General features: G+C 39.9%; 2 protein-coding genes across 4 annotated transcripts in view; one reads left to right on the top strand and one right to left on the bottom strand.

Annotated features, from left to right (window-relative positions):
- The first annotated feature begins 790 nt into the window (after positions 1-790).
- LOC102206401 (protein zyg-11 homolog) lies at positions 791-9540 on the top strand. 3 transcript variants are annotated; one of them, XM_005741928.2, is made up of 14 exons: positions 791-1027; positions 1536-1701; positions 1958-2757; positions 2918-3058; positions 4600-4776; positions 5448-5512; positions 5812-5911; positions 6164-6214; positions 6615-6773; positions 6891-6938; positions 7075-7275; positions 7354-7406; positions 8448-8545; positions 8741-9540. In XM_005741928.2, exons 1-14 carry the CDS (start codon positions 1025-1027, stop codon positions 8920-8922), a joined length of 2244 nt encoding a protein of 747 aa, XP_005741985.2. In that variant the 5' UTR covers positions 791-1024; the 3' UTR covers positions 8923-9540. The 3 variants fall into 3 exon arrangements, with proteins under 3 accessions (XP_005741985.2, XP_005741986.2, XP_005741984.2); XM_005741927.2 differs by having other exon boundaries at positions 960-1027; positions 6612-6773; XM_005741929.2 differs by lacking the exon at positions 6164-6214 and having other exon boundaries at positions 6612-6773.
- Positions 9541-14760: 5220 nt separating this feature from the next.
- Positions 14761-24395, bottom strand: part of LOC102205835 (leucine-rich repeat-containing protein 52) — an 11511-nt gene continuing 1876 nt past the window's right edge. Inside the window, exon 2 of the mRNA XM_005741925.1 lies at positions 14761-18439. Within this exon, the coding sequence (XP_005741982.1) occupies positions 18111-18439 (329 nt within the window). The 3' untranslated portion in view covers positions 14761-18110. The remainder of the gene's footprint in view (positions 18440-24395) is intronic.

The raw sequence follows: 24395 nt of genomic DNA, 5'->3' as shown, positions 1-24395 counted from the left end.
TCAAATTTCTGAAAACCAAGTATATGTAAAGTGTATATTCTGGAGGCACATAATGGAGTTTGATCCTTTGTATCTGTGGATAATTTCTGTGAAAGTTCACTTTGAACTTTGAGACTTAAGCTGTCACTGTGGTAAAAAAAAAAAATCCACCCCTCTCTGTGAGCCCCTCCTTGTGGCCGAACTACTCTACTACCACCCAGTTTCACCTTCGCAAATACCATAGTTGTACCAGTTTATTCTGAATGAAGATATGAAGATGCATGAAAACAGATAAAAACAAAAACACAATAACAAAAATCCCAGATAAACTAAAAGAATGTATTTCTTAATCTGCGGAGTAAAAGAACTGACAGACTCCACAAAAATATCCATATTTTTATCAGAATTAGTAACTGGTTTATGTGTTTGTGTGTAAGCATATGCTTTCTGGCTATGTAAATGTGGGAGGCCAAAAAGTAATAGATAGCTATTTTATATTATTTACATGTTCATATTCCTATTCAGCAAGAAACATGAGAGGCACTTTGGGTTGCCCCAAGACCGAAAGAAGGTAAGGGGGAAATACTGGTCTAGTGGAAAGTTGGTGAATACATATGCGATGAAATCAAAGGGATATTTATTTTTTGTATTTTTTAGGACCCAGTCCACTGTAATCGTAACACTTAAAGTCACCATCCAAGTCTCACTATTTAGAATCTATGCAATACCTCCAAAGACACTTCTCTAAGCTTGTAATTGATACAGCGTTTAATCCCCTACAATCACAGACACTGCGCCAAGCCCTCGGTGACGTCATGCGGCTTGACCAATCACAAGCTGGACATTGACAGTTGACACTTGTGGTTTGACGTCTGGCGAAAAACTGTAGCGACTTTAATCTAAACAGAGGAGCGTTTGATTAGCTGTCATTCGTTTAAGGGGAAGGAAATGAATAAATAATCAGAGTAACATGGTTTAAAAAGCAGGTGAACGAAGTGTTGTTGTTACTTTTTTCATTTTTCCTGCGGACTTCTCACTTTCAAGCATGGTGAGTTTGACCCCATTCCCTTTCATGTAATGTCGCCAGGGTTTTATTTTCGTGCACATCGACTCTGTGACAAGCACTCGGCTGTTGTGTAGAGCCGTAGAAGCAACAGTTGTTATTGTCCACTTTGCCCTCCAGAAAGCGGTGGGGTCGAGGCGATTTAAACAGGCTTTGCTCGTGAGCGGAGACTCATCTGTGGCGGATAAAATTAGACTAAGGTTAGAGATCCGTGTCTCTGTAGATCCGCTGAGGCCTGAGGAAGACCACACAGACAACTGGAGGGTCTATGTAAGCTTAAATGCCATTAGAATAAACTAAAACCTCTTAATATGACATTTACATCACAGAATTATGACATATAATAAAACTTGCGCTGTTGTATTTTGGCCAGATCACATGGAATATTATGTAAAGTTTTCCCTCTAATTTGAGTCGAGTGAGCATATGAGCATATACTTCTTCTGTACTAGTGTGTGTGTGATTATTGTGATACATGGTGATGTTCTTGCAGGATGCGGAGGGCCCCCCGACGCTTTGTGACCTCTGCTTGGCTCAGGTGTGCCAGAGCTTGAGCTCTCTGTGCAGCATGCGAGCAGACGGCTCCATGAGCCTCATCTGGGCCCCGGTCTTCCCGCAGGAGACTGCTGACCAGCTTCTGAATCACATGGCAGCTAAAGGTAGGTCAGAAAATAAAACAGCTCTGCAAACATCAATTTTCTACCGCTACTGAGTGGTCGCAGTTGTTTGGCAAACTGAAGGAAAGAAAAATTATTCCAAAGCATTGAAGGTGAAATGATTTATTAGTTCGCAGTAAACAGAGGTTTCAGTTTGTCATATTGCAAGAGTAGGAAAGGTATATTCCACAAACATAAATATGGCTTAACCGATGCTTCTTTTTCCTACAATATCCCTATGTTTGTTTCTTCCCATAAGAGATACTGAATGACACAACTGTTGGGATTTTCCGAAGCTGCAAAGAACTCCGTCTGCGCCGAGCCTCCATTCAGAGCTGCCCACTGTCTGCAGAAGCTTTCCGCCTGGCTCTTTGCCCTCACCGGCTCCTGGAACTAGATGCCTCCTGGGTCTCTGGTGGTCTTACTGGGGCTGACATTGTCTCAGGCTTGGCCTCCAACCCAGAATGCAGATCCAGCCTGCAGAGGTTGTCCCTCAACGGTTTACGTCTGGACTGGGAGTCTTTAGAGGCAAATGGTGGGATCCATGTTGGCTTCAGCTCCTTGCGGGGCCTTAGAATGTTAAACCTTGCCAACACAGACCTAAATGATGCTGCCCTTGAGGATATCTGCAATCTCCCTCACCTGGAGACGCTGGATATTTCTTGCAGTGCTATCTCTAAGCTCACTGCACTTCTTGAGTGCAAAAACACCCTGAGATCCCTTATTGCCCACAGGCAGCGGCACCTGGATATGTCCCCTGCCCAGCTGCTCTTTCTCTTTAGCCAGCTTCATGCTCTCAAGCATCTGGACTTTTCAGAGGACCACTTCTCTGTAGATGACAGCGATGGAAGAGATGGAGATGAGACAGTGCGGCAGCTTCTGGAGGGGAGTCCCCAGGTCCTCCCATCACTAGTTTCTTTAGATATCTCTGGTCGGAAGAGAATCAGTGAAGCTGCAATCAGAAGCTTTGTGGAATCCAGAAGTGGACTGGTCTTTTTGGGCCTGCTAGCCACTGGGGTTAGCTCCTGTGACTTCTTTTCTACACAGAAAAGCCTAAAAGTAAGAATCTTTTACTACCCAGGGAAAGCAATGGTAGAAATACAAGCCTGATTACTGCACAAGCTTCTCATTTATTTTTGACTTGAGGCTCTGTTTGTACTCTTTCTGAATTTTCCCACTGCATTTCCTCTCTCTGTAATGCTGCTGAATGTCTGTCCAGGTAACAGGAGAGGCTGATGAGAACCAGGTGTGTGAGGCACTCAGAAGGTACAGAGACCGCGAGTGTTTCATACGAGAGGCCCTTGTCCATCTCTACAGTCTAACCACTGACACTGACAAACCACAGCCAGACGTGCTGAAGGTGTTGTGGTCTGCATTGCTTCCTGACATGTCTTTAGTAAACCTGTGGAATGATTTGTTTGATTGGGTGGTAACAGAAAATCAGTTGGCTATTTTGTTCAGTTTAGGAGAAGCAAAAACTTACCATAAGTAAGATTTTACTGTAGTATCTCCCTTTGTTCTCCATTGTATGAGATCTTTTCCCTTGTTCATTAATTTCTTTTTTAAAAACAGTACTGTCACTGAAACTAGCATTTCCTTTTTTTTAACTAAGACCTTGCCAAGAGAAACAGCAAATGCAGAGACCAATGCAAACATCCACACCATATCTCAAAGTACTAAAACATGATTTATTAAAATGAAGAAAAAAGTAATATAAATAATCCTTTTTTCTCAAAAATCTTTGGTTCTTTGGTGTTTTAAACCACTTTCCTAATTTACAGCTTTAATGTCCTGTGAATTGTGGATATTGAAGAGAAGAGGTGGTGAGGCAGTTTAAATTACAGCTTTGATGTTAAATAGTACAGTCCAACTGTACAGATGAATTGGTTGAATAGAGCTGAGAATTGAACAAAAGAACATATTGGATATTGCTTTCATTACTTTTTCGAAAACATATGCTTGTGTAATAATGATCTACAAAATGATTTCCAAATGAGGTACAGTACCACAGAGAGTACTTCTGCAAGATCCTTAAGTATAGCAAGATTAGCACAACTGCTAACACTGACCTAAAAAAAAAACCTGAATCAAAGAATTGGGTACAAAGTTATATCATTAATATAAAAATTAGCTAATTGTATGTAAGCTATTTAAATTTTTTTGCTAAACCAAAGCGATAAAGAGTTGGAATGTAGGAGCTAGCTAAAATTTTTAGTAAATATCTGTATAATATTTTGGTGAAGTGTTACAGTTAAACTATATGCTAACGTGGTTGAGTAAAATAAATTAGCTACATGAAATTCTTAATGCAAAGTTATGAAGTATTTAAATATGGCTAGCAGTTATATTCGTAGCATAGTGTGTAGCTAGCTGCGATTAGCCACTTGTGTTAGCTAGTATTAGCTATTTATTTATAATTTTAGAGCTAGCTAAAGTTATGAATAAAAATTAATAAATAGTTTTGAAAAAAGTAACAGGTAAACTGTAGTTAAGATTATGAATTGAAAGTTTAAATTACAATGTAAAAGTATGGATTAATAGTTAATATTTTTAGCTATCAGTATATTAACTGGTAGCTTAAAGGACAAACGTAAAGTTATTGGTCACTAAGTGTCAAGTGAAATGAATAGTTGTTACAATGAGTCGAACTCAGAGTAGTAGTGAATGGTTGACATTGTGAACTTATAGTGATGATGGTTAAAACAATTAGCTGATTACAGCTGAGAAATAAGCCGAAAGGGTTTATCGTTCAGTTTAAAATAAGTGCAAATGAACATAGATTGGTGCTTTTTTTTAAAAAAAAATTTTATTTTTATAAAAGACAGTGACAGTGCTCTGAGTATATTTCAGATAAAAAATGTTGGGCACCACTAATATAATGGATATTTTGTTGTCCTATAGCTGGTGGTGAGTGGTATGCAGAGGCACCCCACCTCCTTGCACATCCACCTGGTCGCCACAGCGTGTGTGTTCAACCTGACCACTCAGGACTTGGCACAGGCCATGCCCATCAGCTTGCTCAGCTCTACTGTCACCCAACTGTTAAACACCATGAAGAATTTCCCCAACCACCAGCAGGTCAGGAGTATGCTCAGTGCCTCGAAGGCTTTCACTCAGGATGTGGCATGTACTCTACTCGCCTTTGGGCTCACTACTAATATTAGGTGTTTTAGGAGTTTAAAAACTTGGTGTCTCTACTGGGATGGAAACTTGTTTTCCACAAAAGGTTTTGGTATTAATCTTCTGGTGAGAGTGTGTGTATGTGTGTGCACGCCAGAATTTCAGACTTATCAACTTTTCCTCATTTTACCTTCCCTACCTGCTGCCAGGTCATAGCCTCCTTTCCACTAGCAATGTGTGCTTCCCAGCAAGCATGGGTCAAAGTTGAAAGATGCTGAACCCGCAAATGCTCCTGAGCTGTGCATTTGCTTTGCGTAGCAGCAAAGTGCTGTTGCGTGGTGCAAGCTATTGAAGATAATGGATGCACTGAAAAACCATTATTTCAGGTAATGGATGGATTTCAGTGCATGCCCCATCCTTTGTGAAAGCCACCATCAGATTTTAGAACCATAATATCATGTAGTTGTATACCAGCAAAAGGTGGCACTCAATGGTTTTGTTCTAGCTGAGTTGCTATTCACCAGAATCCAACTTAATTCCTGACAGAATTAAGACTTAATCCTGACTGTAGTTGTAGTTGCTCTATAATACCCCATACTTCAATTCATGAAGTGTTACCGTCTCTCCAGGTGCAAAAGAACTGTCTGCTGGCCCTCTGCAGTGACTACATCCTCCAGGAGGTTCCTTTTGACAAGTTAGTTTACTTTCCGTCAGTCGTAATATGATCTTTGAGTCCATTGGTCCGGCAGTAGCCAAAATAATCAGTGCACACATAGAGTGGCAGTGTAGTGTTTTTCCATCAGATTGGAATCCAGCTGAGTTGTGTTTTTTTTTTTTTTTTTTTTTTTTTTTTCTGAAATGCAACTGCCAAAAGAAATAGTTCTTCCAGATGTTAAACCAAAGCAGTGAACTTTTCACAAGGTTTTGCTGTGCATCACTGGTGTATTTTTGTAATACTGTGTTCCTTATATCCACACTGCTATCGTGCTTCAGGTATTTAGCGGCAATGCTGGTGATTAACTGGCTGAGCAGCCACGAGGATCCGACCCTGCAGAGGATGGCTGTGGCTGTCATCTCCATTCTGGTGGCCAAGGTCAAGACTTTTCTCGCTTGCTGTGCATTAGTCTGCTGCTGGAAAATAGTGGTGGCACCTTTTAATCCTACCTGTTGAGAGCTAACCCTTTGACACTTATTTCAGCGAGCGGCTTTATGCTTTCATTTAGTCCAGTTAAATGTGGACAATTTTCCTGTGGGATAAAAGTACCCTCTTGTTTTAGACTGACATTTAGAAGAGTGGATAAAACACCCTTAAAAGAAGCACTCATCCATTTGTTTTTATGTGCAGTTGTCCACAGAGGAGATGGCACAATTCAGCAAGGATATCTTTATAATGAAGGTACATTAAGGCTCTCAGGGTACCGGCTTAGCACGGGTTTATTTCTAATTCTCTCCCTGTGTTTTTCTTTCCCTCGCCGTCTTTCTCACCTGTCCATTTACAGTTACTTAATGCATACACGTCTCTACTCGATGCCCTTGTCATTCCATCGCTTAATGCACGCCTACGCCTCAATTTGCTCTTTCTCTGCTTCTCAGTCACTTCGTCTTGCTCTCCACACTTAGTTATCCTCTTTTGCTCTATGTCTAAAGCTACACATTAGTATGTTCCCGCTATGTGTACAATATTTCTCCTATATATTTATTTATTCTACAAAAAAAGTAATCTCCCATTTTCTCTCCCCCTCTGTGCTTTTCCACGGTGCCATATTTCCTCTTCTTGTTGTCTCTGTTAACAGCAGCTGCTGGCTATTGTGCAGCAGAAAGCCATGGTTGGAGTTGTCGACTCCACTCTGAAGTTTGCCCTGAGTGCTCTGTGGAACCTGACGGATGAAATGCCAGTAGCAGCGCGCAATTTCATTGAGTGCCGGGGCTTGGAGCTGTACGAGGAGGTTCTGGAGGTAAAGGAGACCAGAAAATAAAGCAATAGACACACTGATTAAAAATGAACGTCACAAAGAGAGACGTTAACATAAGAGTGTTTGTTTCCTCTCATGCTGTTCCCTTTTGCTTTGCAGTCCTACTACACTGAACCTTCTATTCAGCAGAAAGTTCTTGGCCTTCTGGTGGGTAGTGTATATACTTTTAAATGAAGTCATCTGTAGGCAGCCGTAATCATACACAAAACAGTTCCTGTGTTATGCTTGCCTTTTATATTATGTTTTTGCAGTCACTGCTATAATTGGTCTCCCTGAATTGCAGAACAACATTGCTGAGGTGGAGGAGTTGCAGGCTGATCTGATGGAGGAGGACATTTTGGAGCACATTCTCAGCCTCTTGCAGGACTCTCAGGTGGATGTGGGGGTTCGCTACTTTGCAGGGGGGATACTGGCGCACCTTGCTTCCAGACCAGATGCCTGGACCCTGGAAAATGAGTTGCGCAGCACCGTACTGAAGCAGCTGGTGTGTGTGTGTGTTTTGAATGCTGCTCTTCACGTAAGATCTACCACATTTTGTGAATATGCCTTTCTGTCTCGGCAGCACGATTCCATCATGACGTGGACCCATCTTGAGAGGGAGATGGTGTCTTACAGGTGAGAGAATAGCAAAGACAGAACAGAAATATGTAAAGAGAGAATAAAACTAGTCTCAGTTTGACATCAGACATGAGCTACATGCTGAATAACACTTTATTTAAACAGTTTCCCCATTAATTAGGTTACACATGTCACATTCTCTTTAGATCACACAAAATTTGCACAGTTTTCACCAGTTTAATCAGTGGAATACAAGCCTGATCTTAAACACCATGGACAGTTCCTTTTAACAGTTTTTACCTCTCAGCCTGAAACACTTGGGGCATTAACTGGGTTAACCAGGTGGGCAGCAGTGATGATAACTCGAGAAAAGGTTCTCTGATAGCTTTGAATATCAGCAGCCTTGACCTCATGATTAAGGTAAGACTTCAAGGTCAGAGGTCAATTTTAGTGAACACAGTAGCTTGAGAAGGAGGTCATGTAGGATCTTTTAAACCATGCCTATAGGTATTTTTACTCAGGAAGGATATCATATAGGCTTCTCATATGACAGCACAGCTGCATCTACTGACAATCTCTGATACTTTTGGATTTTGCAACTTTAATATAATTCATGCATTGTTTTCTCAATGGTGCAGCTATACCAACGCCACTGTTTCAGCGTTTTAGATAAAATGACTTTTCCCCATTTGGCATTCATTAAATTTTCTTAGTGATAATAACCCTTCTGCTGTAGCTGTATGAATTTTCCAGCCAGGGCACAATTTGATAGCTGAAGTCCTAAAAGATGACCTGGTAATTATGTGTTATAAAACTTGTCTTTCCACTAGATTTATGGCAGCTAAAGATTCGACTGCCAGGAGCCTGAGGGGTATCACTGGCACTTGCCAGTTTGGTTTTGTTGTTGTTTGTTTCTTTTTTTTTTTCTGCTGAGTTATACCCAGAATTCTACCACAATTGCTACAGAAAGCTCAGACATCACAAGAAAACGTCCTAAATGTGATTGAGAATCATTTTCTACATCACCTTAGCTCACATACTCAGCTGGATTGCATCTGGGACAAACAAAAACTGGGTTATTTGATGTCCATGTTTCAGGTCGTTCCATCCTTTTTGCCCTCTGCTTCAAACTTGTCAGCCCGCAGGCGTGCAGCTGTGGGCAGTCTGGGCCATACATCTGGTCTGCACTCAAAACAGTAAGACACACACACAAACACAGCTGTGGGGATCCAAGGACGGTTACATTATCGGCGTGATGGGTTGATCTGAAACAATTGTTTTATTCATGCAAAAATATGATCATATTTTATAGGCTGTTTGGTTTATTAATAGTCTTGAGCTCTATCCCTCTTTCATCTTTTTATCGCTTCTCCTCTCCTCAATCCATCCAGCTTCACACTACAGCAGCATGCTGGAGAAGGAAGGCCTGACTGAACTTCTGAAAGCTTTGGCTGCACATCCCAGCACACACAGTGACATTAAAGGACTATCAGACAGCGTCTTGAGCATGGTTGAGCAACATCAGATTCATGCGGGAGCGTTCAACAATCAGACGGCACCTCAACGCTCTTGACAGAAGTGTTAAAAAAAGAATTTTACTTGATTTGCTATCTTTGACCTATATCTGAAATACGCTAGATATATAGTTGCAGAGAAAGCAGAGGCAGTATCAAGGTGCAGACACTTGATGCTAATTATCTGGAAACATATTTAATAGAATAAACCACGTAATGCATAATATTTATTTCATATGGACAGTGTATTTGCTTGATGTAAAAAGTTATTTGTGTTACCTATTTTTTAAACTGTTTACTTACTTTGAAACCAGAGTTGTTGTTTACAGAGCGAATGTTCTACTTTGAAATGTGCACTGTTTTTAGTCTACATTGATAATGGGCTGAACAGCATAGAAGCTTAATAAAATGAACTGCAGCTAAAAATGGATTGACTTAAGGTTTTAATTTCAAAACCTGTCACTAGGGGGTGCTTTAGTACTGTATTTTTTGGACTGTTTTGCCCTTAATGTGTATTTGTGTAAATTATTTAGGCACTAAATGTACAGATTCCAGGTCATCGTGTGATAAGTGGCTAGGTACCAGCAGGCTTAACCTGCTGTTTATCTGTTTTTCTCTCCTCTTCTTATTTTTCTGTTCTCTCGCACACTGTCGCTCTCTGGCTCTCTGAATTCATTATGTTTTATGTAATACAGCCGGAAGACAGAACTGCTTGTAGGCATCGAGAGTGTCTATTATAAATTGTTCTATTAATAATTCCTTTTGAGGAGTGAATTTAAAAAGCTCACGTGAATATTTGACTATTACCAGGCTGCTCAACTTTTTAAGTGTCAATTTGCTTCAATTCACCTGTTTAAAAAAGAAAATCCCAGCAGGCATTTAAAAGTATTTATTAAAAAATAAAATAATGTTGCATGTTGTGATTCAGCCAGGTTTCTCATTTCCTTGGAAGTGGTGGGTTATTCTGTACGCTTGAAAACGGGAACCAGATCTGATCCAGAGGCAGCATTTAACACAGACTCGCCTTCTAAACTTTAAACTCACAGTGGCAGCCCTGTGTTAAAAGTTTAAGTGCTAACAGCCAGAGAGGTGTGAAGTTCAAGTCATGAGAAGGGTGGAAAAACAGCACTTCCTTCGAGGGTTTTTATTACAGTTGTGCTGTTACTCGATAGCGTAGAACTCCACTTCCACACAGGAAAAGACGGCGTGTGATGAGTTAAAGTGACTGGAGAGAACCGAGCCGAAGGACAACAGCGCTGTGCACTGTTACAGGTCTAAAGTTTCTTTCTGTTGCTCGAGGAACCTATCAATATTTAAGTGACACGAGGAAGAAGCAGACAGAAGGATATCAAACGGACAAAAGCAAGGGGGAAAACATGGAAATGGTTTTTAAAAAAGAAGAAGAAAAAAGCTGAGACGGGGCCAACGAAAGTCTAATTTGGTTAATTAACAAGAAGTCAGTAAGAGGATTATGTATAAAGAGAGCTTCCTAAAGTGACTGATTATCTTTACTATTTGTAAGAAGTAAAGACGGAAAGGGGTTCATGATTCTTTTAAAAAGAAATTAACAGAAGTCAAATCCACAATTGAATGACTGTATTCACTGGGCTGACTGAATTAAAAATGGACGTGATTCTGTCAGGCAAAATTAGTGTATGTGATATATCACTGATGGTAGACTATAGTGTTTGCTAGATGTCAAGTGTTGAAATACAGAAATTCTGGAGTTTCAAAATTGACCCAGGTGTCTCCGAAGATTCGAGCAAAGATTCTTCATTCAGGTGTCAAAGTTATGGAGCTAATACTGATTCAACTTGAAGACTATTAACTGTTTACTGTGAAAGTACAGGGACACAGTACCTTTTGGGCATGCCAACCTTGACCCTCACTTGATCCCTGAAACTCCTTCCCTGTGTCTCTCAGTTGCTTTCACCTCCAGCCTCATAATGTGCCTGGACTCCTATCCTTGAGTGTAAGGCAAGGCAAGGCAAGGCAAGTTTATTTGTATAGCACAATTCAACAACAAGGTGATTCAAAGTGCTTTACAGAGACATTAGAAACAAAAACAAATAAAAAGCATGATTTAAAATTGATTAAAACAAGCAAACAAACTAATTAACAAACAAACAAACAAACAAAACAGTATATAAAATCAAAACAGATAAAATCAGTAGTTAAATGTAAGTTTTGAAATTTAAGCTTAAAAGTGTGGATTTGGTGCTTTATTCAAATGCAGCTGAGAACAGGTGAGTCTTCATCCTGGATTTAAATAAACTGAGTGTTTCAGCTGATCTGAGGCTTTCTGGGAGTTTGTTCCAGATATAAGGAGCATAAAAGCTGAATGCAGCTGTATTGTGCAAAGATGTCCAAGAGGTGTTTTTTGATGTGAAAATGCACACACATACAGTGCAAGCAATCCTGAAGGTCACTACATTATTTCATTTGCTCCAAAAATTGAAGTATTAAAGCAAAAATTTGCAAGACTATCAGTGCTAGAAGCAGTTAATGTACAGTATATGAATTAGATATGAAGCTTTTTTGTATTAAGCTAAGCTTAACTCATTGTTGGTATTTATCAGACAGCAAGAAAATATTCGGTTCAGAGAAAGAGAGAAGGGTGGAGATTGGCAAAAAGCTAGAAATAGGCAAGTCAATAGGGAAAATGGCAGGTGCAGATATTTCTGGCCATATGGCCAAAATATATAAGAGACAAATAAAGCAAGGGAGGGATAAAGTGACATTTAAGAGATAAGAGGAACAGAGCCAGTCAAATGAAAATTAAAGTCCCTTTCATGCCAGTTGTATGTGCAAAAAATACCACAGACCAGTTTGCAAAGTGCCTGTCTCAGTCTGAAATACCATTGTGCTGCTTTTGAGTTGGAGCTTAGTGTGAGTAAGCATCTCGTTATCTCACTTGTGCAGCCAGCTCCGTTGGATTAAAACAACTGTGCACTGGCCTGGGTGCCCAGAATACACTAATGTAAAATGCAACACATCTCCAGCTGCGAATGTCTGTGTGCCTGTTCACTTGTGTGCGACGGTCTCTGCAGTGCATATGTGCCTATTGGCTTTACAGGTTTTTGACTTGGAAGCTAATTAGACACCGGCTAGCCTTCTACATACCCACAGAGCAAGAGCGGAAGAAAACACGTTTCAAGAAAAGAAGAGGAGGAGAGTAGACGTCTAAGAAGGCGAAACAAAAAAAAGAAGAAAAAAACACTTCTCCAGGCAGAACTGTGACGCACAAAAGGACACACCATCTCCTCTCCAATGACCTTTTATTGCTGGGGAAGGATACAGAGTTGGCAGGCCCCTGAGCCTGTGTGGAAATACAGTGTGTAACAGCAGCAGGACCATCCTCCTCTTTGCCAAGTGAAGGCAATCAATCAATAGCCTCTTTCCAAGGAAGGGATAAGTAGAAGTTGTCAATATTGAGTCCAATAGAATATATACTGCAATAAAATATATACTATATACTGCATGTGACAGAAATCAAATCAAACAGTAATGTTATTTTGCAACAAATCCCACGACACAAATAATTTGCTTTGAGAATGTACTGAGATCACAATGGAATCACTGGTGGAAAACCAGTGTTTGCAGATCCTGATCCTTCTGTGGTCAGAAAGTAACTCGGAGTATAAAACAAGAACCCTCCTTAGCCTTCGTGTGTTCACAAATGCATGCAAAAGAAATGCATTTCAGTATACGTTAAAGTATTTTCTTTACAGGCGTACAGCATGTATCGCAGATTTGTCTCAGCTGACATTAATTTGGGTCTGATTAATGATGAAATTCTCACGTAACAGCTGTAACACTGACACCAGATTTCCACCCTTCCGTGGAAATATCCCCCTCATCTCCAAGTTCAGTTTAAGTCATTCCACTATTCCATGACTAAAGGATTATTTTCCAATTTGATGTGTGTGTGTGCATGACTGTGTGTAAGTGAGCATGTTTGTAAGTAGATGTGTCAGAGGGCTATTACGGTCGGTTAGAGCCAGTCTTACTTCATGTCACATCTCCCATCTGCAGGCATTTTTACATTGGCCCGTTTGCCTCCAGCTCAGTGGGTGCACACAATGATGCAAAAATATGAGCAGGAAGCAGGGCTGCAGGAGCTTCTGCGTCCAGTAGCTGTGTGCATTTCCTTGTCTATTTACTGAACTGGCTCGCAGTCACAGCTGTAATGTGACCATATCCAGTTGGGCGCATCTCTGTCCTGGAGCACATCCTGACCACTGCCTCAGATTGGCTTTTGAATGATGGGATATGAAAATGAAAACAAACATCCATTCGCAAGCACCACAGCTGCCTTAAGTACTGCTATTATTTCAAAGCCACAGTTCAACATCTTGGGAAATGTGCTCTTACTACTTGCTAACTTGCCAATGGTCAGATCAAATGATTGTTGCCCCTCAGGTTTGTATGTTAATGTGATGCTGTAGCCAGTTGCTGCTGAACTTAGATTAACGTGGAACCAGAAGGAAACAGCGACCCTAACCCAACCTGCCAAATGAATGTTACATTTTTGTTTAAAGGAGCACTGCAGTCCTATATAAAATAAAAAATGGCAGCTTTTAAATCCTTTTATGGTTCTGTGAATAGAAAGAATCGCTTCTCTTGCATTACCACTCTGCCCTTTGAACACCTGTTCTGGTGCTATGTAGCTGCAGTTGTGCTAGTTGGTGTGTAACCATCATACACTAAAAAACTGCTGGTCTTCAAAGTTAACTAATCAACTCATCTAGCACTTTTTAAACCCACTTAAATTTTTACCTTTGTGTTATGCCAGCTTAGTTTCCTTCCAAGAGCTAAGCTAGTTGTCTTCCCCTATTTTTATGCTATGTTAATAACCTGCTGGCTTTTCATCAGATAGACAAGAGAAAGCTTTCTACTTTATTTTACCATCAGAAAGAAAGCAAATTATATCAATTTTGTTTGTGATGCGAACCAATACTATTGTACTCGCTGTCAGAATCAGTGTTAATAAGAGTCTTTCTACCCTAAGGGGAAATTAGAGGCAGAACCAAGGCTTCTGTCTCTGTGTGTTTAAGCATACGTGTGCCTAAGTATGGGTTGACTGTGAAGCACGGGGGTGTAACAAGTGCAAAATGTTCCATTTTACTTCATCCACTTAAATATTGAAATTCAGCTCATTCACGTGCTATGCAACAGGAAGCTGTTATTACTCAAAACCAAGCTTTGCAAACCTTCACCTTGTGTAAACGAACAGCAACTGCAGCGTGTACGTGTATTAGGAGAGGGAGACGTGGGTTTTCCTTGTCATTTCATGTGTGTCACTGTGCTGACATGAATTGGGGCAATCAGCTATCCTATTTCCAGTCTGCACCCTCACCCTTGCCTGTGGCATCGCATGGCCTAATCAGTAAGCTGCAGCAGAAACTAACACAGGCTCACAGTCAAAATGATCGAGTTTATGTATGTATGTGTATATATGAGAGTTTAGTATGGAGACCTGAATAGACCTGCACATTAAGCAATGCATTACTGACAGAACCCATCCAAATATTCCAAACCCAAAGCCATAGAAGCAATCAGGAGCACAGGACTGAAGGCATCTCAGCATACTGCTGAAGTAACAGTATATATAATTATGCATGTACCAATCAAAACATCGGTACATGCATAATTATATAAACTGTTATGAGTCAGCATTAATTCCAATCATCTCTCTCTCTCTCAAGAGAAAACAAGCAACAAAAAATTTGAATTATTTTCTGACTGTCTTATGTTTGTGGTTTATATTTGCTTTCTTCTTTTAATAGCTCTTAAGGAATGCAACAAGAAAACCTTTGTACATCAAACGCTGCCATGTGTTTGCCACGTGAAAGGCCTGTGGTGACCAAAAATAAAATACCTGTGACACCACCTCTGACACATCCATAAATACTGTGTTTATAATATGCTATTATTGTGCATTCATTTCATCACATAAAATATAAAACCCTACCTTTTTTTTTCTTTTTGGACAATTCACAAGAATATGTGACTGGAAATGCCAGTAAATGTGTGAAGAAAGGTTTCTCACTATTAGATGTAGATCACATTACAGAAAGGCATCAGTTTGTGCAGTTGCAGTTCAAAAAACCTTCACATGTTTCGGCACACAAATCCTGCCACATTCAGTCGACCTTGACATTATCAGAATAGCAAATTAAACCCAAAGCCATGGAAACAAAGTATTGTATAGCTAAATATATTTTGGCTCTCGTTAATTTGATTTAATGTGTGTGTGTGTCTCAAAATATCTTCAGTAAAGTATTTCTTTTCTGCTCTGCTTTCAATTCTGCGATATGTTATACTTGGATACATCTAAACATTTGACTTCAAACACAGGAAAAAAGTATCTGATCTAATCCTTCGCATGTCTGTCATAGCTTTTTTTTTCTTTAATCAAATGAATAATTCTGAGACAGGAACAGTACACACACAAAAGGCAGACTGATGTCTCGGTTGAAGCAAGTTGATACTAAAGTCAGGGTCAATGGAGAGCAATTCCAGATAAGTATTAAAAGCATGGAAGGTTTGTGACATGGAAACCTGAAGCACAGCAAGTGTTCATGTTTGCTATTTTGGGCATAAATAATGTTTGTCTTTGCACAGTAACTCAGTCACCAAAAAAATACAAAGAATTGTTTTTTTTAAGCATTTTGAAATGATCACAAATAGGATGTTTTCGTATGTTACAGGAAATCCTATTTCATTCTTTAATGAACGTATACACACCTTGTAAGGCTTTTTGGTGCATTAACAGTGCATGCAGAAGTAGATAGGACACTGCACTCCAACCCAACAGAGTAGAAATCACTTATCACATTGTCCTGTTTGCTCGCCATCCAGCAGGGCCCACTGCCAAAACAGATCTCAGCAGCTGGCATTTGTGGGCTCTCTCCACTTCACAACAACTGTAGAACCTTAACACAAATACGGCCACAGCAGTTTGTTTCTGGGCTAATGATTAAGGGAAAGATGGATTACAGTACAAAATCATGCCCCAGCAGTGCACGGACTGACACTCTCACTGTGCAGAGTCACACATAAAGCTACATCGTACACTCTGTCACATACACGGGGATAAATGCACTCCTTAAAAGGAGTTCCTCCTCTCCTTCCTGTCATACCTGTGGGTGGAGAGACAACAAGACATTTATAATGTTACACAGAGGAGCTCGAGCTGTGTCACAATTGTATTGCTTTGGTTAGTGCCATCATGGAGGTCCTTGAGAAAACTGTCAGTGTAAACAAAACAATTCTATATAAGATGGCTGTATGGTTTAACCAAATAGTGTTTGTGCATTTTATAATACTAGGAAAATGTTTTGTATATTTGAACTGGGTCTATAGTTACTACAGAAGATTTGGCAAACATTTCTAGTTTCCTTCTATTGGATTTTTTAGCGAATGCTGTAAACCAGACATGTAAAAAATGATGGTAACACAAGATTAATTCTTTTTTCTTTGAGTGAGAGGCATATTTGTATCCATCCACTAAATATAAAGCCAGTACATGGTTAGCCTAGCTTGGTATTAAGATAATGGAACGCAAACAGCAAAATTTTTTCTTTGATGGTTGGTTTTACCTCATAGATTTAGAACTAATCTAGCTGTAGGTGCGAATGTGAGCCATTGTCTGTCTCTCTGTGCCAGTCCAACCTCTCACCCTATGACAGCTGGGGGGATGGATGCATGGATATTTTGACTATGGCTTAGACATAATTGTCCAACTTAGATGTCTAAACTTATCCACACACATTTGTTTAGCTCTTAAATGTCTTAAGTGGGATTATTTTTCTATAATTTCCTTATAAGTTTAAACCTCTGAATGTATTCAGCATTGCTGCTCCTTAGACTGTATATCAAAGACGGATGTAGCTTCTGTTCCTAAAAGGTGAAGCTAATGTGAAAATGCCTTAAACCTGATTCTTTCTCGTGGCCAGCAGGGGGCGACTACACAGTTTCCAAGCAGGAGTTCAGCAGTTTAATAATTTATGGCAAAAACCGCCCTTCAACTCCCGCTGTCTTTGACTTCATTAAGAGTTTTTTTAAATTTTTTTTTAATAATAGCTATATGGTCTCAGATGCTAGTTTCAATTCTTACTGAATATAGCATGATGTTTAGTTTGTAAACCATGATCCCCTTTAGAGATGGTTTATAAATCATTACTGTATGAGTGTGCAGTGTCCCTCCATTTCTCACTCAGATCCACCACTTTCTTGTCACATCTGGTTTCAACATCAGCAAATGTCTGTCTTTTAATAAAAAAAGTTTGTGTTGTTCATTTTTCACAGTGGTCAAGATCTTCTGTGCCCAAAACATTTTTTTTTCCTATAAACGTTATCAATGAGTTTTATTTTTATGATATCAATGCAGTGAAACAGCTATGGGCCAATAGCTGTAGACAGTAGGTGAAGGTCTTTTTTGGAGGAAAATACTTTTGTGCTCCTTCACTGAGCTACAAATCCAGTTAGAGCTCTGTTTCTGTCAAGCAAGCCGTCAACATCTTCAGTTCTGGTATCCAGCTTTCCTCAGTACATCCATAAAATAACCATAATAAAGCATCTTAGAGGAATATTCAGTGAAAAATGTACCAATAAAAAAGACAAACTGATCTGGAGAAAAAAACTACAACTACAGTCACAAAAACACACTTTTCCTACTCAGTGTTAACAATATCATCAGCAAAGCACAAACTGTAAGCCACGTTTTCCGTCTTTATTTCAACTGGTGTTACTATAGTGCAGGTCGCAGTTCACAGGTAACCTGGGGGTAGGTTACTTTTAGCTTAAGATTCTATCTTTGCCTTGTCTTGACTTTTTTTTTTTTACTTTTAAACTTTAAAATTTCGAAAAGCTGATTTTAAACTGATGTGAAGATCAGTCAGAAATATCTCTGTGAAAACATATTCAGAGTTTTTCTGAGATATGTTGTTTTTGAGTTTTTTTAATGCTAACTTTGCACATAAAGTAACAAAATATGTGGTCATATATTTGCATACATAGTCTATGTATTACCCAAGGACTGGAGACCTCCACTATGGCGACTACAGTGTGTGTAACAACACCTGGAAGCCCACTAAAAATGATAGAAACACATTCCTTGTTCCATTCATTAACAGATCCGAGCCTGATAAACGGACCCAGTTTCATGAGACTTCTCAGACAGTCGTGGAAGTTGAAAGGAGGCACTGTGGGAATCCATGGCGAGAGGGGTGGGATTTTTGTTTTAAACAGTATGTGAAGTTTTTAAATTCCCATTGTCATGGCCACTCCTGGTGCTCGCAGCACGGCCTGTCTCAATGCTTTCTTCCTCGTCGTCCATCTCGAGCTGCTCGTCTTTCTTCTTGATGTAGCGCTCATAGAGCACCATGATGACACCCATCACCCAGGCCGACACGGTGCCAGCAGCGAAGATGACAAAGCCGATGACAACAAAGAAAAGGTAGTCCCAGGAGCCGAGTGTCTGATGACATAACGTCCGTAGCTGGATGCCCACCTCCCCCAGTCGACGGCCCTGAGTATCAGCAGGTGAACCGCACACCGTCTGGCCCTCATCTGTCACACAAAAGTACACCAAGGAGGAACGGTGAGGATTAATCATGGGACAAAGCAGCATATCAGCATTTTTCTATTGTTAGAACTCAATCCTTTTTTTTCTTCTTTCTTTCATAATATCAAAGAAACGCACCACAGACAGTTCACAGCTGTCCTAGAGTGGCACCGCTCGAGCGATGTTGTTACTGTTAAGTGACATTTTTAAGACACAAGGCAAGTGAAAGTTCATCAGATCTTTTTCTATAAAAATATTGTTTTCTTTATGATTATTAATGTAACTTTTTATTAAAACATCATAAGGTGGTAAACTCTCTAAAGCCTGAACCATTAAAAAAATTTGTTTGTTTTAAACTGGAGAATTTATTACACCTTCTGACAAATTTTAAAAAGTATAATAGTATAATATAAGTTTCAATTTGTATCGCTTTAGATACATCTGGCATTTTTTGTGCAATTTATTGCTCACAGTTCATCTTAAACAAACCACACTGATGACATAGATGTCTGGAAAACACATGTATTAAATATGAGACACTTGGTGTCAGAGGGTTAAAGCTGCTTTAAAATCAAGATTTCTCTATAGGACTAATTACAGCAGAGCTGTTCAAGCTCCTCAGCCTCAGCATCACACGGTCTCCTTCTGTTTTACTTCCAGGCGACTTATCCTCGCTGACTGTAAACAAACACCTCACAACTTTTATCGTAATAGCTTGAACCATCAACAAATAAACAAACAAAAAAAAAAAACAGGTAAAAATGATCAATAAATCAGTGGTTCAACTTTCTAACAGATCGTACAAGTTCAGAAAAAAAAACTTCACCAAATAAAAAAAGCAAAAACGTACAAAATAGTAGAAAATGTGACAGGACACATATAACTCCTGTTATCCCCTCCACTGTACTATATCATTCATCCCTCCGATCTCTTCCAATTATCTTTATCAGAGTCGCAGGGAGGCTGGACCCTATCCCAGCTGCTACAGGGTGAGAGGCGGGTTCCCCCCAGGACAGGTCGCCAGTCTGTCACAGAGCTCTTTCTCTCTCACACGTTCTTCATCCAGTACTTTTACTTATGTACAGCAGATGTGTGTAAAACCTTTGCATCCAATTAGCATATGATTTATGAGATCCTTTCCTGTGAGAGTTGTAACATAATGGAAAGTACTCGGACGATATCATACATATGGCATTAAAGAGAGCAGCCTTTTGAATAATTCAAGCATGTTTGTACTTGTTTTCCTCAACATTTGTAAATGGCAGCATCCTGAGACGAGGATATCCAAAACTCATTCACATTCATACTTCTAAATAAATAAATAACCAAAAGGCAGTAAATTGCATCATAATAATGTTGCTGTTTCTATCAGAAAACTACAAAAGCTTTAAGAGCTTCCTGCGCTTCACAGTCTGCTGTTGATGCAGCATTATGTTAACAAAAAAGAAAAAATCATGGATGAAATATTCAAATTCCTTTTCCCTGCACAGGATTAGTGAGTGACTTGAGCCTTTGTGTCTGCTTGAAACCACAGATAATAAGGGTTCTCATCATCAGGGACTGGATATGACTTCACTACAGTACTGAGACCTTGCTGAAATCCACATATTCTAACAAAATATTGAGTTCATTCGCTTTCGGAAAACTGCATGAACTATAATTTTAAAGCCCTCTGAATGAAAATTAAACACACCACATTATAGGTGTTGAGCCCTGCAGCAGCTCACCAGAGAGGCCTTTTTTTTAAGATAACAATCCTGAAAGCTGGTTGAGTCTTTTGTTATTGTGAGCAAAAAAGTGCAACACAGCAGAGTGTGGCATCTCCACGCGGCCACTGTTTTTAATTGGCTTCTGTTTTTTCAGAGCTTTTGTGCTAGGAGAAATTCCCACTGGGAGAGATGAAAAGACTTGGAAGTTTCTGCACAGGGAACAGTTTCCTGTAGCCCCATTTTCATACCAGCATGCTTAAAATACCCTGACTCTTTTTGCTGTGAGATGCATGCCATGGAATTGTAACATTCACACAACCCTAACAAACAGAGGAAAACCGAGACATGACCATCAGAGAATAACTGTAAACTTACTGCACAACACTTACATAAACATCTCATTAATATTGAACAGAGTGATCTCGTCGCACAAACCGCTGATAAATAACAAAACGTTCATAAATCTTTTTTTTTACTATGAAAAATGACAATGATAATGTTTACTCATGTATTATCCTATAATTTTGTAGCTTTATGTCGTATGTAGTTGGTCACCCAGCTGCCAATAGTTTGCTGTATTGGACAAATTGATAAGAATTCAAATAGACTGAGAATGATGAATGTGATCTTGCCCTTGACCTTAAGCACAGTTTGGGTGAAGATCCATTAGGTGGTCATTGTGTGCAAATTCAGATCATTGTAGCAGAGATCATTGGTCTTTCAGCAAGGTAAGCTTTGACTTTATGAACATTTTACTGTATTCTGTGTTATTTCAGCTGACAATTTTAGATGACAATAAACAATAATAATAATAATGACCGTCAAAACATTTTATATACAGTACTGTGAAAAAGTCCCTCATTTATTTCTGTTTTAATAGAAAAGTAGGAAATAAGTACAGCTTACATTTATGGTATGTTTACACTTATACAGGAATATTAGACATAAGTAAAGTTTGTCTGAGCCAATCCATGACCATCACATTTAACTTTACAATATTTTGGTATACAGACGAGTTCATGGTCGACGCAGTGACTGAAGGTTGCCCTGGTCATCACCCCTCCACCACTGATGTGCTGTTTTGTTCCAAACGTGGCACTGTGAATTATCGCCAGATATCGCCATTGTTGCAGAAGTCTTGTAGTTTGTTCGGATGCAGCTTTTTAACCTAAGCTGTCCTGACATCTTCTTTGTAGAGATAATAAACTTTCTCCTGGCAACCTTTCCAAACTGTTTGTCAAATTGTACTGTCATGAACTTTAACATTGATCATGCTAGTTGAGGCCTTCAGAGTCCGAGATCTAGCTCCTGTTTTTTTTACAGGTTCTGTAAACATTGCACAGTTTGAACTTCAGGTAAATATGCTGCAACTTCCACTCCTGGGAACAACTGTCTTGAATGTTTTCCACTTGTGAATAATCTTTCCCGCTGTAGAATGATGGACTTCGAATGGTTTAGACATGGCTGCACAAACCTTCCCAGACTGCTGGCTGCAGCAGCAATCGCTTCTTTAAGAACTGATGATCAGTGCATTGCAATTAAGTGCATTTCATTATCGGCACCTAGCTGCATTCTGCATTTTAGCTTAATTTTTGTTAAACAAATAATGACATTGTGTAATATGTCACATCCTAATCTGAGGTTATGTTTCCCAAATTTTAATACCTGCTGAGGACCAAATCCTTTTTATTATGTCTTGACATGAAAAAAAACCCTAGAATTTAAATCATCTACACTTCCTTTTCCAAGTATTGGCTTTTTATGAAACTACTTTAAGAGACACATAAGATTTTGAAATATTGGGCTGATGCCAATCCTGATGTTTGAAGTAACAGTTTGGCTAATAATCAGTTTGGTTTTCTTTAATTCCCAATTTCTGCCAAAAACAAAGAAGAAAGAAAGTTGTTATTATAACAGATAACTGTACTGTTCTCTTTCAGTTCTTTATGTGTTTGTGATTAATGAAGATCAGCCACGTCCATATTCACTGATGACCTCACATGAATCAACAAGGCCATTAAATGCAGGTGTTTAGCCGTTATTGTTGCACCCTTAATTGCTCCAAGTCAACTCCAAGTCAACAGCATTTTTACTTGCTTATTGTTATAGTTCAGCTGAATTGTTTACTTCTTTCTGCGTCGTCGTTTAACCTGCACATTCAGTCATTTAAGCTATTCACCTATTTGTTAATCGCTTTTCTTTCATTTTTATATCAACTGTTTAGTTAATATTTACCTAATTGTTTTCAAATGTTCACACTCAATTACTTTTAGCTGTTTAAACCTATTCCGCTTGCTCACTGGCAACACATATAAAAACAGGCTCAGGTTGGTGGGAGGTGTGATTTGACAGAGGGTGACAGGGATCATACCGTCGCTTTCAATCAAACTACTCGACAATTCCATCTCACTGAAATGTATGCTTCCCCTAATATATTATTCACTGTGCGCTGAAATCTCTGCTTTTATGCTCAGAGAAGCTCTTATGTGTCTCAAAGATTAAAAAATGAGCATGCAGCTGAAGAACACGAGGAGGCTCTGCTCCTCTAAGCTTAATAGCAGGGAAAATTCAAAGTCTGCTCTGATCCTCTCAGAAGCTTCTGCTGCTGCTCACTGTTCACACAATATGCTGCTCAAATTCCGACAGCCCTCCATGCAGACACAAATACGTACAGTGTGCATTCCCACTTAATGCACTGTACATGCATGTGTCTGCATGAGATTTAAGTTTCCAATCTGAATCTGCAAATGGTTGTGGATGCACATGTCCGCGTGTGTGTGTTTGAATATGCAGGTGTGTGTGTGTGAGGGGAGGCCTGACAGCTAGGAAGGAAACCCTTATGGCTTCACCCCCTATACCCCTACAGGGACTGACATCAAAGGACAGGGCTTTCCCTCTCTCCTTCCCCCATCCACACTGCTCTATTTCTAGACGCTCTCCTTATATAACAGCTGAGAGAGTGCTAATCTAGCCAGGAAGGCGAGACAGAGGAGAATCTGTTGGTTCCTTCCTGAGGCTTTATTTCTTTCGCTCCCTCTCTCCCCGTCTCTCGCTTGGTCTCGATGCATTTCCTAAACCGAGGAGACAAGGCGAGCCATGTTGCATGAGCCAGGTGAGACCCAGGCAAGCGATAACAAGGCTTGGGAGCCGGAGCTTGCAGCTGAAAAACAACCGTCTCTAAAATGTTTTTCTACGCCCCCCCCCCCCCAGAAACCCCCTTCCCACCCCCCAGCTACACAAGTATGCTTTGTCTGTGTTTAAACGTCTCAGTGCACAAATCAGTCAGTGTGTAAAATCTGCGCCTGTGAGGGTGTGTATGTGTGTGAGTTTCTATAGTGTTTACCAAAGGCTGCGTGTAGATGTAGAGAATGTTTGTATCCATGTGTCCGCCTTCTCCCTCGCTGGCAGCTGTCACTGGAAGAGACTCAACTCCAAATTAAGCTAGACAAAAGGCAACGAGAGGCAGGAAAATGGGACAGCTCTTGCAGGACTCCTTTTGGACTCAGTCTGAGCTTCACAGGGAGCATGATGAACTATAGTGTGTGTGTATGTGTGCGTGTGTGTGAGAGGGAAAAGAGCAGGGGATGCCTTTTTAGTGAGCGTGGCAGTTGTATTATAGCTGTGGTGTTAGAATTATGGCTGGCTTCTTGCTCAGTAAATCACACTATAAATAGCAGCTGCCCTTTTGCATAGTGACACATCCACACCATTATCCACGAGCATAATAACTCAAAGTTAGAACGATGATGGAATACCGGACACATTTATCAGCTTGACAGCAACAAAACAAAGGGGATCAATATTTGATGGTGGAGCCATGATCCATTTATCACGCCTGCAACGCAGGAGCCTGATAGCAGATTGATTAGTCATTCTCAGATTTAAAAAACAAAACAAAAAAGAAACGCCTTGTTTCCTTCATCACTGCAGAGAGCAGAACAGAATTTATGAGTAAAGTCGCCAGAAGACAAATCAAGTGGGTCCCTGCCTACGATCTTCTTTCACCCTCTTTGTCATTTGATAGTCTGATTGTTGCCACGCTCCACTGCTGTCACCTGCGTCTCATCCCACTGAAAGATGAGAGAGGAGTGAAGTTACATCAAACTAACAGCACATTGCAGAGTTGTGGTGTACATGGATACCACATGGCATGTGTGTGTGTGTGTGTGTGTGTGTGTGTGTGTGTGTGTGTGTGTGTATTGAGATGCAGACATGACAGGGAGTGACATGGTGTGAGGGAAATCCAGTAGTT

Source organism: Pundamilia nyererei, unplaced genomic scaffold (genome assembly GCF_000239375.1).
Source record: "Pundamilia nyererei isolate P.nyererei 1_Seehausen unplaced genomic scaffold, PunNye1.0 scaffold00115, whole genome shotgun sequence".
Classification (NCBI taxonomy): Eukaryota; Metazoa; Chordata; class Actinopteri; order Cichliformes; family Cichlidae; genus Pundamilia; species Pundamilia nyererei.
This window is presented reverse-complemented; position numbering and strand designations above follow the sequence as displayed.

Bases quoted from the DNA above. Each gene is read 5' to 3' on its own strand.
- LOC102206401 (XM_005741927.2), top strand. The intron at 6,774-6,890 runs GTAAAGGAGACC...TTTGCTTTGCAG, and splicing joins TGTACGAGGAGGTTCTGGAG to TCCTACTACACTGAACCTTC. The intron at 7,276-7,353 runs GTGTGTGTGTGT...CTGTCTCGGCAG, and splicing joins GCACCGTACTGAAGCAGCTG to CACGATTCCATCATGACGTG.